This window comes from Orbicella franksi, chromosome 8, assembly GCF_964199315.1.
Source record: "Orbicella franksi chromosome 8, jaOrbFran1.1, whole genome shotgun sequence".
NCBI classification, from domain to species: Eukaryota; Metazoa; Cnidaria; class Anthozoa; order Scleractinia; family Merulinidae; genus Orbicella; species Orbicella franksi.
Genome location: NC_138152.1, coordinates 23,418,373 through 23,431,048, shown reverse-complemented (window position 1 = coordinate 23,431,048; position 12,676 = coordinate 23,418,373). Strand labels below are relative to the sequence as shown.

Here is a 12,676-nt window from a genome sequence, read left to right as displayed (position 1 = left end):
AAGAACCCCACCCTCGTACTTAAACCTGCTTACTGTAAAACCGCAACTTTTCAAACTTCTTTTTTCAACAGAATTGTAAAACCCTGGAACACTATCTGTAATCTCGCCTCTCAAGACAAATTTTCTAGCCCAAGTTTATTCAAATATTTTTTGCGCGCCACTTATTTTACTTTACTGGACACTACCTATGATATTGACATGCCCTGCTCCTGGTTCCTCTTCCGTAACTGCCCTTGCCACCGCTCTTAATTTTCTGTGACTAATATTATCTGCATCTTGTTTTTAACTATTGTAATTAATTGATTTAAGTATAATTTTTAACTAAAAGTAATTATTAGATTTTATTGTAATTTTTATCAAATTTAAGATTTTCTATCACCATTCTTACTAGCTTTTAGGGTTGCGCCTCGCATGGGTAACTTTATTTTCCCGTTCGCGCAATTCCTATTGGTCCTTTTCTTCTTTAATTATATTGTAATTTTGTGACCAATAAAGTTGATAGACAATTATCAGCTCTGTGTCTATTTCAATTTATTATAGGTCAAGTCATGTGGCGCATGCTAAAATATACGTCTAACCCGTAAATTAAAATTTGACGAGGGAATGGTCAAATATTTGCACTTTTGACGCACTTTGAAAAGCTCTCGCATCTCTCACAATCATTTCCCAAAAAATTTTTACAGGAATCTGTAGACCATCCTTCTGCGATTCAACCACCAGAAGCTTAATCCATTGAAGGTTTCGCACATGGTGAAAATTAATTATATTCACGAAGTACTTTTAAGTGAATTAAATACATGTCTTCGAAATTTCATTATTTTGCACCCAAAGAGACAACGCAACATCCCCTAAAATCAACCCAATACACATTTAAACATTGTACAAAAATATTTGAGTGTTTTAAAGACGGAAGAATGATGTGGTTTTGCATGCGAGGCCCTTAAACTTGCTTAATAAAATGGTGCGTCAAATGACAATTTTAACGGAAGTTGGTAATTTGCATGTTTCTTTAAAATAAAAGGATATTTTGTCAAAAAAACTATCCAGTAGCTTTTGTCATGCCCTAGCCTATCTACCATAAGAATATGAGCGAAATCGAATTTTCGACCCTTGGCGCGAAATTAAGAATTTGTCTGATTTTTACGGGCAGGCACTCTTAATTGTAAACAGTCAGAAAGCTTTATTTTAAAATGTCAACCGTCTGAGGTAAACCCCCATTAAACGCCCATCACAAGCTTAAGAGCTTGACTTTGCGCAACAAAACAATACTGATTTTTGTTACCGCCGCCAGAGCACTTGTTTGCCGTGTGCCAGGATGAATTATAACATAGCCTTTAGCAAAGCGCGCGTTCTGATTGGCTAATACGCTCGATCCATTGTCCGTGGGTTGCACGCTCACGTAAGTTTGTTTATATGTACTTTTACTCGGCAATTTTGTCATTGATGTTTACACTTTTTAAAACGTAATTCCTATTTTTTTTAAATAAAATCTAATAATTGTTCCGGAGATGAGGAAGATTATTCCTGTGAGCTAAGAAAGTTCGAGCTCAAGTCTTTTGCCGGACCTCCACCTAAGATATTTGAATCAGCTATACAAAGGCACTCGGCACTCGGAGAAGGACCAAAGAAAACAACAAACTGGTCTGTGTCAGCCTTTTGAGGTTAGTAATACATAGCGGAAATTTAGACAGCCTCTTGAGTGCTTAGCAAACCTCCCAAGTGCATCCATAACTCGATAGTTGCACGCTGCACGTTTACCGTTTCTTTTATAACATTTGGACTTTTGAGATAGTATATACTGAATCTTATCCGGCTTACATAAGTCAAAAGCGCCATAAATCGAGCGAAAATACTCATTCAAAAATCTGAAAAAGCGACACATCAAAATTCTTCTTGGATCGCGGCTAGTTTATAGTTTACATTTTCTCAATCTCGGACAAACAAACAACTTCAAACTGTTCATTTGACCTAAATATCAAGCTGAAAATCATTTTTAAAAGCCATGGGTCCAGCGGTTGTTGTGACGTCTACCCAGGAAGGTTGAATATCTCACACCCTCTCATTTCCTTCAGGATGGTGCAATACACATTGGAAAAGTGCGCAGAAACGCCTTCCAGAAGTGCTATCGGCTGTTGCAGCAATATCCCAGTTTTAAAGAAAGATATACTGTACAATTTACTGGCGATGATCGGTCAATGGTCCTGGTATTATAATTGCAACTTAAGGTGGCTCCCTATAGTTTTTTGACCGCGCGCGAACTGATTTCGAAAAACGCGCGATGGCGCGAGTGCTCAAAACTCTTCGCGAAGGTCGCTCGTGTGATTACGCAGTAAAAGGCCGACAAACATGGCGTCCACATTTTCGAAACCTGTTTTATCACAAAAGTTGCGTGAATCTCCTTTTGTTTCAAAATGTTTATCGACCGAATAGAAGACCCTACCCTTCTGTATTTGATTTGAAGGAGAAAAGTACGAGGTATGTAGGATTTCAACCAGAGAAACTGATTTGGTCGATCGTCACGATCATCGCACGGAGCAAAACAAATATATTACCACACGTATTTGCAGTCATTGGCGTTGTTTGTGGAGCAGACACAAATTGCCAGGATACGACGGAAGAGGATTCCGCTAAATCTGGAATGAGCCAGGATGTTACTCCCCAACAAACTAAGTCGTGTAACGAGCTCGTGGAGCATGAATATGCACTTCGGAAATACCAAACAACAAAAAAAGGTCGAATTTTAGTAGCCATAATTGCTCATTTACAAGTTGCTAGCTGTCCATAGGGTAAGAATTCCTTGTTCTAAATTTTCCTCTCTAAAAATGTGTTATAATATTGCGAAAACTAGCTTTAGATAGGACATATGAGCTAATCACGATTCTTTTCCGACTTCCACGCGCAAATGACGCCAGTGGGTCATTGATACGCATGCGCGCGTGGTCATTTCGAGATTTTATGACGTCACAAAGAAGCTAACGAAGGAAAAAAGTGATTATTTTTCTTGTGTTTCCTTCGGTGGAATTTTGCGAAAGTTTGCATATTTCATTCTATAGATGCCTTCTTCATAATGTCATTTTTGACCAAACTTTTTCCTAGGGATTTCTCTTTTTTGATCAAAATTAAGGAGGTTAATAATTTTTACGAATCTACCAGATAAACTTTTCATTTTTTTCAAATTAAACTATTGTCCGAAATCGTTTTGACATGACTGCCGGGTTTAAAAATATTATACCGAGGCGAACCCTAGAAAGAGAAGCAAATAGGTGGAAAATAGTAAAAAGATGGTTATCTTTACGATTGGATGTTGCTATGGCAACAGTCTGCAATACACTCATATGAACGAAAACGAAACCCCAGGTGTGTTGCTAATCTTCCTTGCGAATGCCAGGGGCTAAAACCCAAAGGTGAAACAAGTAGTTCATACATTTTTAGTTCTTCATCCTTCTTCAGGTGAAGATACTGTTAATACTGAAGGGAGCCACCTTAAGCGATGGTTGATTTTGTCGAACCAAAACAAGCGAACTGAGTCTGTGAGAACCATTGAAGAACTCTCACTGGAATTTTTCCGCAAACTTTTTATAGTCTATTTTAAATTTTTTTTTTTCTGCTTAAAGCCAACAAGCAATTTGTAGAAGTGCTACCGACAACCTATATCTTCCAGTCCCGCAGTATTTATAACATAGCCGGGAAAGTTGTGTGATCAATGAAAAAGCGTTGCGACCGATATACTGATGTGTAAATAGGTCGCAACTGTACGCCGCCAATCAGCAGTTACTTCTCTTTCGATTTAGATAAAAGTCGAAGATTAATCCTTTAGAATTACATGATAACAAAATGGTTAGTCTCACAGAGTTTTTCAAAAGTTCGGAAATCAGCAGTGCGGCAAACATTCTGTGCAATAGTGCCGAAACTATGACCGCGTAACATTATCTGCGGACCGCAAAGGGAACACATCGTTTTCGCTTATCCGACAAATTTTATTGCAAACTTTGAGAAAAATTTACATTGGTTATTTGAAGTTACGCCTTTAAACGTGTGACAATGTGAAATCGGTAATTGTATGAAAAGTTTCCTTCCGCCTTGCTTCCCGCAGCTTCAAAAATATAGGTCCGAACCATTATACGATTTTCAATCGATCGAAGCCAGTGTTTTGGAGGTTATCAAGTCTCGAAAACTGCAACACTTACGTCGCTCTTATAAACATGAAGAATTCCAGAAAGTAAAACTCAAACTGGATTTAATAGAACAACCATATCCTGACAAAATACATTCTCGCTAAGAACAAATGTAAACGGGCTATAAACACGCGTGGGAATCTTGTGTTTAGGTGACGAAATTACCATCCAAAGCAGTCCCTGAGTTTTTTTACCTGCTTTTCGTTTGTCTGCTCCTCCACTTCATATCTAGCTTTCCATTCCTAATATACAAGCAGCTCGTCCGCCAAGAAGTCTTCCCGTTCGTCGCTTGAAATATTGCAAATTGCTGTCAAAGCTCTAAGCGCAGTTCACAGTTATCGAACGTGCTCGATCGAAGTTTATTTCGGAGTCTTCCGAGTCGAAACTTAACTCTGATTCCAGTGACGAAAGAGAAATGATTCTGGAAAAAGACTTGGACGTTTTTAGTCCCAAAATATATTGGAACGATTAGTCTTGTTTTCCATTTTCTCGAGCAAATACAGAGAGCTGACTGAGGCGCCACTGTGTTTGGTTTCTGGGTAGACGTCATCAGTAACCGCCGCCCCAAACTCCCTAAAACGCGGTCGCGCCACACTTTAAGCTCGACTTTGAAAGGGCATAAAAATCGAGGATTCAACCAAATGAATTGGCGCTTTTGACTTCATGTAAGCCGGGCGAGATTCAGCATACACATCTCAAAAGTCTCAATGTCATAAAAGAAATGGTAAACGTGCAGCGTGCAACTATCGAGTTATGGATGCACTCGGGAGGTTTGCTAAGCACTAAAGAACTCGGTCATCGCCTTGCGCGGCTCTTACGCTTCTTTCGTGCTTAGCAACCACCCGCGTGCATCCATAACTCAATAGTTGCACGTTTCACGCTTACCAATTCTTAACTAGTCTTTGTAAGATTTAGATGTATCACGGTATCCAGTAACTAGGAATCGATCCTCATAGACTCACACTGTAACTGTAACTAGACATGGCAACACTTCTAGATTGATGTGTATCGACCAATTTCACTTTCGGTAAATTATGAATGCACATGTACTAGTGAAATTAAGAGTCTTCCCCAAAGTTAAAAACAGAGGAAAAAACCGAACAGCACAAACAAATAAAAATATCAAAATAAAATAAGCATTAGCATTATCTTATATAACCTGTGAATATCTAAATCCAGGAGACTCGAACTCAGGCCAACAGATTGACCACCTAGGTCTTTGTATGGCCAAAGACAACCAAATTTCGAACTGGGCATTTGATCTCGTGGAAGGGTGGCAATTTAGATTAATCATCATACCTATGTTGCATCGTTTCTTTATATCCAAGTTTATAGTAACAATAGAATCTTACCTACTACTAGGCCAATCACCAACGAATTTGCAGCGAACACCAGTATATTGAATAAGAGTGCGTCAGTATCAGCATCCAACGACCCTGTCGTGATATTTTCGGCAGGAATCCTGCTCACTGCTCCAATCACCAAGTTAACAACTGTCACGGCAAGAGAAGTCGTCATCATTCTGTTCTCCATCACGTCTTGTAATGGCTTGACCCAGGCGAAAAGGATCCCATACATCCCAGTGATGACCAATGCCAAACCGATGTAGGACCTACTCTCTTGTCCCACAAAAATAAGACCGCATGTCAGGATCACTTTACGAGCCGTTTCAACCAGTTCCCAATACCACGAACGGGTTTTGTAATTTACAAAGAGGAAACCCATTCCAGAGATCATTTCTTGATTGGAGGCCCGACCCTGTGATCTCTCTGCATCTTTTTTGGTCAATGCTGCTCTTCTCTGCCTCCAGATGGCGATGAATGCGGCAGAAGGCAGAACAAAAATGTAGGCAGTACAAATGTATGCTACGATAACGTAATTATTGTAGTTTTGACCTTGGCATGACACGCTGTAATCTGCTTTCAGGTACTTGGAACACAGCTCTTCCTTGTCATCCCGGCAAAGTTTCCTGCAGGCCAGTGGAAGGACATTGGCTGTCTTAGAACACGTGCTGAGGTACGTTACGTACAGGAAGAAAAACATATTCCTGTATACCAGCTCTTTTGATTGTGAGACTCTTTTAGACTTTTCTTCGTCTTCCAGGTTGTGATTTCCGAGGATCATAAGCCTATACACTCCGTAAGCAATGCCAGCAAAGCAAATGACACCAGCATTTACTGCCATTATTGCAAAGAGGCTTCCAAAGGCATCCAAGCGCATTTCGGGGAAAAGGCAATGGACAGGTGCTATTTGCAGCACATTCAACTGAAGAAATCCTGAATACTTCGCGATATTTTCAAGAGAACCTGGCCATTTTATGTACGAGAACGCATCCAGCAAACCGTGCGTGACCTGATAAAAGCCAATTACGATCTTGAGCTTTGAAAAAAACGTATCCATAAGACGGCCTTCTCCTTTCTTCTTAATTTTTCTTCGGCTCGTCCACACCAAAACGGCGATGATAATTAATACAATGACCAGGGTTATGGACAGCTGACCAGCAATCCATTTCTTTGATGGGCATCGTGTGCAGATTTTGAACTGTTTAAAGCGTCCTGAACTGCAAACGCTGCAAAGTGGACCTTCGTACCCATTCTCACACGGGGAATCTAAATCCCCCTTGCATGATTCCTCAACTGGACACTTATAAGGCGTTGGTATCGCATACGGGTATTGTACATGGAAAGTATCTAGAGTTGGTGAAGATGCCAGGAGATTTTTAATGAAAACTTGGTAACGATTCTTGTGAGTCTCATTTCGCCATTCCCACCAATGACCAGATTTCAATGAAGCATAATCATCTTGGCATTTTAGTCCCCCTTGACCACACTTGAAACATTCTTTGAACATGTGGGTTCGATATTGGCCTTCTAAGCATTTACAAGCACGGTGTCCAGCAAAGAAGTCAGTTTCTGTACCTGTTGGAGATTTAGAAACAATATATCATTTCTTAATGACACCATGTTTAACATTGTAAATGATGATATTGAACAATGTAATAACTTCAATGAAAACCTTTCCTGGATAACCACGCGCGGTACGGACCAAGTTTGGTGACCTTTTACAATACAAATAATGGGGTTTTGTATACACTGTTCGTCGGTTCTTGATCAATTATCTTTGTCGAGAGGTTATTTTGACCGGTTGGGAGGAGTTTTAGTGGCCGTTGCCGTTGTGGAGAGATAATGACCCTGATAGAGAGGTTAAAACAAGAGCGATGTGATGGACTCTTGCCGGGACCAAATAAAGTAGCCGCTGTAGTATGTGGCCGTAAGTGGAGGTTCGACTGTATGTTCAAATCTCTTCCTGGTTATTAACTATCATTGAGTAGTTAATGATGTCTCGACGATCTGTCGCAGTGATCATAGAGAGATCTTGCTGTCTTAAAAAGTTCAAGGCCAATTATTAGCTAAGAGATGTTTGGGCAGGACTTCTAGGTTGTCGCTGTCGAGTGATAATGACGTTTGCGAACTGAGCTTGGGCTACGTGTGGTCTAATGAGCACAAATATTGAGTTTTTATCCGTCAACTTGGTCTTATGTCTCCCACTGCATAATAACGTGACGCCATACTAAAAAAATACCTAAGAATCATAATTATAAAATTTTGTGGGATAACCATTACACAACCGAATGAGGTCCATGCAAAGAAACTCCTATGCAGAGGTCCCGATAGGATGCTGGTTTTACTAGGTATCGGTTAAGTGACCACAGCTTAAAGTCATCTATGCGTGAGTGAAGCGTAATCATCCATTTAACAGTGATTAAGATAGTAGAGGGATTATCTAGACAGTCCACCTTACCTAGAGGACATGACTTGCAATCCCGATGATACTTTCCAGGTGCTTTATCAAATGCAACAAAAGAACCATTGGGACATCTCTTGCAGCTTTTGCTCACATAGCCGAGAGTGTCAGAGAAAAAACCTCCTGGGAAAAGACAAGAACAATGCTATGTTATGGTATGCTATGCCACCTAAAGAAATGTCCGGTTGCGAAACTAGTTTGCTATACATGTATAGTAAGTAATGGAAGCAACGTGTCAATGCAAAGAAGTGTCGTAAGTAATGTACCACTAACATTAAGACGTGTAAGTAAAAAATACAGTGTAAATGTAAATCTAAGTATAACATTAGTATTGTAAGTAGTGTAAGTGTTCGTCCTGTAAATAAAATTGCATGTCAGATAAAAAAATAAATAAATAAACACTACTAATAAATAAATAAACACTACTAATACTAATACTAATACTTATAATATCAGCCGAGAAATCTCAGAGGTTTGATTGGTTGATAGTATCACTATTAATATTTCTGCGTAATAGCGGTATAACAGCAAAAATGGATGGTATAACAAGGTTACCATGACAACACTGAACACAATTATGTTTTTGCTTTTGTTTTCAAAAAAATGGCGGCAAGATTCCCTTAAATTTCCTGCGAGGAAATACAAAAGCTCGCCGAAAAAGCAGTGAACCAAAACACAGTCAAAACTACTAAAACGTGCAAGGGCCTTACGACGAAATTGTCAAATACGAAGCTAAACAACTGGACGAATGTCTCTCTCGATTCTTTTCCGAAATTCGCAAGAGCGATGGCTCCGACTATGAGCCGGACAGCCTAAGGGTTATCTTAGCTGCCGTCGACAGACACTTCAAACAAAATGACAACAAAATATCCATAGCGAAGGACCGAGAATTCGTCAAGTGTAGACAGGTCCTGGAGGTAAAACTGAGCAAGAGCTCTTCGCAAAAAAGGCCACTTAAAACGACCAAATGCAACAAAACCAGTATTAGAATTAGTATTAGTAATACTAAAAGTAGTACTACTACGTTCCATATTTATAAGAAAAGCTATTAAGTTCTAAGTAAAAGATCATTAAAATTATAACAAGTAGTGATTGCTATGTCGGCAGGAATTCTTTATAGCCAGTAAGATTGGTCTGGGTTTTGGTTGTAGTTGGAAGGCTTTTACATAGTGTAGCATCTCCATAGTGCAGGCTACGTTTTCCGGCCTTAGAGAGTGGTCTAGGGATGACGAAGTCATGAGCGAAGCCCCTCAAGTTACAGGTAACTTGTGTAACATAATGTGACGTAAATTTGAGTCATTTAAGGGTTGCACGTGCCTAAATATCGCGCAGTCATGAAAAAATACTATGCTATGCTAAACACTATAAAATGTAATATTCTATTATATTCTACTGTATTCGGCTGTACTGTAACCTCTAGTTTAGTATAACAACTATTGCTTCTTCTTATAGGGTTTCGAGATAATGAAGTTTCTCTTTCTTTGGGAAACATCAAGGCATTTAAGCTCAATTTCTGACCCTTGAAACAAAAACTGACATAGAAATAGATTCTAAGATAAGTGGCACTTTATCTCTCCTCACTGGATTGAGAAAAGAAGATAGAAGTTACCTGGCGGGCAATTTTGACATCCGTCAACTCCCTTAGTTGAAAGATTTGTAACTGTTCCTAAGGGACATGGTGTAAATGCTGTGTTGTTGTATTGGCTGAATCCAGAAGCCATGAGAGCGGCCTTATACACGGAATAGTGTCCTTTGACGTAAATAGCTTCTGCATCGGAACTGACTGGACTCCTAGAAAAATAATTTTGCTCTCGTGGATTAAAAGAAACAACATCTAAGTGTTCCACATTATAGATCCTCTGGTATGAGTTAGCAATAAATACTCACCGAGACTGAAATTTAAAACTTCTTGCAACACTGACACCATTGCGTAGAGGCGAGTGCAATTTAAAGTCAAACTTTGCAGTATTTATGGCTGTGCGTTATTACCTCATTTCAAGTAGAATTTAGAATAAATCAGCACGAGTAAATTTTTCCCAACTTACTAAAACTATGGAAACACTTAGGTCGAGTGCAATTTGTAGTCTTGAAAAAAATATAATTGTTTATTTATTCCAAATTGAACGAGAATAATTTTGTAATTACTTTTTAATGACAGGTTTAACGATAAAACCAGGAACATAGAACATTCCGGAACATCCCAGAACATCGAATAATTATAATAATTATGAGAAAAATAAGTAAATTTAAATTTTCAAAAATTAAATTAAACAAAAATAAACTGGTGTCAGCTCTGAATATTAAAAAATAAAACAAAAACAAAAACATAGCAAAAAAGAACAAAATAACAAAGAAAAATAAAAATCACTGCAATGAGTGAGGGCTCGCAACTGAATAGACTAATCCATTCCTTCCTGTCGTTCGCCATCAGTTTGATCACGTGACTGTCCCTTATTTCCACATTTCGTTTTCCATAGAAACCAACTCTTTCATCAGACCGAAAGAAATATGGCAACACGAGTGTGATTTCTTTATTCAATTCATTACGTCAATTCAAAGATATGCGTCTGCACGCTTTCTCAGAAAGAGATAGTGTCTCCACGAAATAGAAATAGATACTCTTCGGGATTGAGTTTCTTGTCTAAACTAGTTCGCACTGCTCGAGCTCTGGTGATTTACTAATAATAATTTGCTTGTTAATCGGGCTTCCGGAAAGGCCGAGTCTGCACTCGGTATGTCACAGTGCCAGGCGTTCCTGGCGGATTGCGCGAAATCTGGCGATGATAATTGCAACCTTAAAACGGAACAGTAACAAAACTATTGCTACTGACTTAACAACAACTGCATGATGCTCAGAAGAACACCTCAGATGTTGAACAGATCAGGGATTAACAAAGGAAACGCGATGAATTACCTCGCATTCATCGTCCGAATCGTCCATCTTTGTGCATGTGTTGAAAAGCAGAGTGCTGTAAAGGCACGTGACGCAATTGACGGGAAAGAAGAAGAGCCTGAACTCATTGTGGTCAGTTGAATGAATATCCAACGCTCCCTACACCTCTCCTACCGACTTCACTACTCCCCAAAATATCTTTTCATATTTCGAGCTGATACGCGTTTATTATGTTTTGGAAAATCCAATTTTACATATTTTCTCAAAATTATTACAATTATTCGCTGTTCCGGGGTGTTCCATGTTCTTGGTTTTATCGACGGCCGTTTAATACGAGATGTTCCGAACGGAAAGTGCGAAGTCAACAAGCCTCACTTAACAGCAGCAGCTCGGTCTAATAGCTATAACGCTGCGTAATAATAAATAGGCGAGCGACGTAAAGATCGTGTCCATGAAGCATTCAGTAAGCGTCCTCCAAAAGCAAACTTGTATTTCTGTCCAAATGCGTGCTGTTTTCCATTGTTGAGAACTCCAAAACAATTCCTCCAGACGAGAACGCTAATTTAATAAGCGAGACATTCGGTTGAACTTGCGATATTTCCATACCATAGACGAGAATGGCCACTTTATACTTAACCGCAGTCATCAGTAGCGCGGTTTTGTTTTGATTCCGACCTTCTTGCAACCCGGTGGACGATATCGTTGTTTCTAAGCCATTACCGCTCTCTTTACCTCCGGCCGAGTCTTTTTATTTTGATGCTTATTCCTTACCATTTCGAACTCTTTAAAGTTTGTTTTGTGGTTGTAAGTGCATAATTTTTTTTCCCTTTTCTAACCACGACACACAACGCCATGTTGGTTTCGATGCGATCAAAAAAGTACCTTTCCCCTACCTTCTAGAATATGCAATGAACAAAACCAAATAGGTACCAAAGAAATCTCTGGGGAGTGGGAAAGAGGTAATCTCTTAGTATTTTCAAAGGACCACTTGCCTCACCTAGCCTGCAATGGAGTTCATATACGCCTTTAGCTACCTCTACACGAAGTTAATTAATCAAAGTTAACATTAAAAAGTTAACAATGAAAAATTAAACAGATTTCTGTTACCGCCTTAAGTTTTAGTATGCTGTCATATTGTGTCCATCAGAGGGAAATACTGACATCTAAAGGCGGCGTTTTCGATCAGGAAGTAGGATTTCGCTTCAATTTCCTTTCTCAATATTCTAATCCCAATAGTCCTCCGTCCTACGGTGCTCCGCACTAAAAATAGGCCATTTCAGCAATTGGCTATATATTAGTTGATTACTGAGGGAGCTGACAGTCCCCTCGGTGCCCATCCACAAATCTTATGACATTTCTGAACGTTTTAGTAAACCCTCAAAAAATGGTGGAAATTAATGATGGAAATTATCGGAAGATCTTCGCAACTCTTCGGAAATCATTGACACCATTCGGAAATCTTCGAAAATATTCAGGTGATACTCGAAAATCTTCGAAAGAGTTCAGACGATCTTCAGAAGTGTTTGGGAAGTGTTTAACAAATGCAATATTATGGGGCATTTCCCTATCATATGTGGAGCTGCACCTGATAACATGCGCGCCAAACATGTCACCTGATAACATGCATATGGTAAACCAAGTTCTCGAAACTTAAACTAACTTTTGTCCCCCATTTGTTGGAGGGGCTACCACATCTACTTGTTTCAAAACATCCGGAGCAGAACCAGCTTCCATTCTCAAACCGTTCCATCCTACCAAGAATGTAATTTCAATCTCAAGATACAAGGCCAGGACGTGACGTATA

At 39.3% G+C, this 12,676-nt stretch overlaps 1 protein-coding gene across 1 annotated transcript; it reads right to left on the bottom strand.

The window, feature by feature from the left end:
• Window positions 1-5,504: 5,504 nt before the first annotated feature.
• LOC145494267 (uncharacterized) lies at window positions 5,505-8,162 on the bottom strand. The gene has a single exon (XM_081473712.1). It carries the CDS (start codon window positions 7,023-7,025, stop codon window positions 5,505-5,507), a length of 1,521 nt encoding a protein of 506 aa, XP_081329838.1. The 5' UTR covers window positions 7,026-8,162.
• Window positions 8,163-12,676: the final 4,514 nt, after the last annotated feature.

Excerpts from the sequence above, each read along its gene's own strand:
- LOC145494267 (XM_081473712.1), bottom strand. The coding sequence starts at position 7,025 with ATGTTCAAAGAATGTTTCAAGTGTGGTCAAGGGGGACTAAAATGCCAA.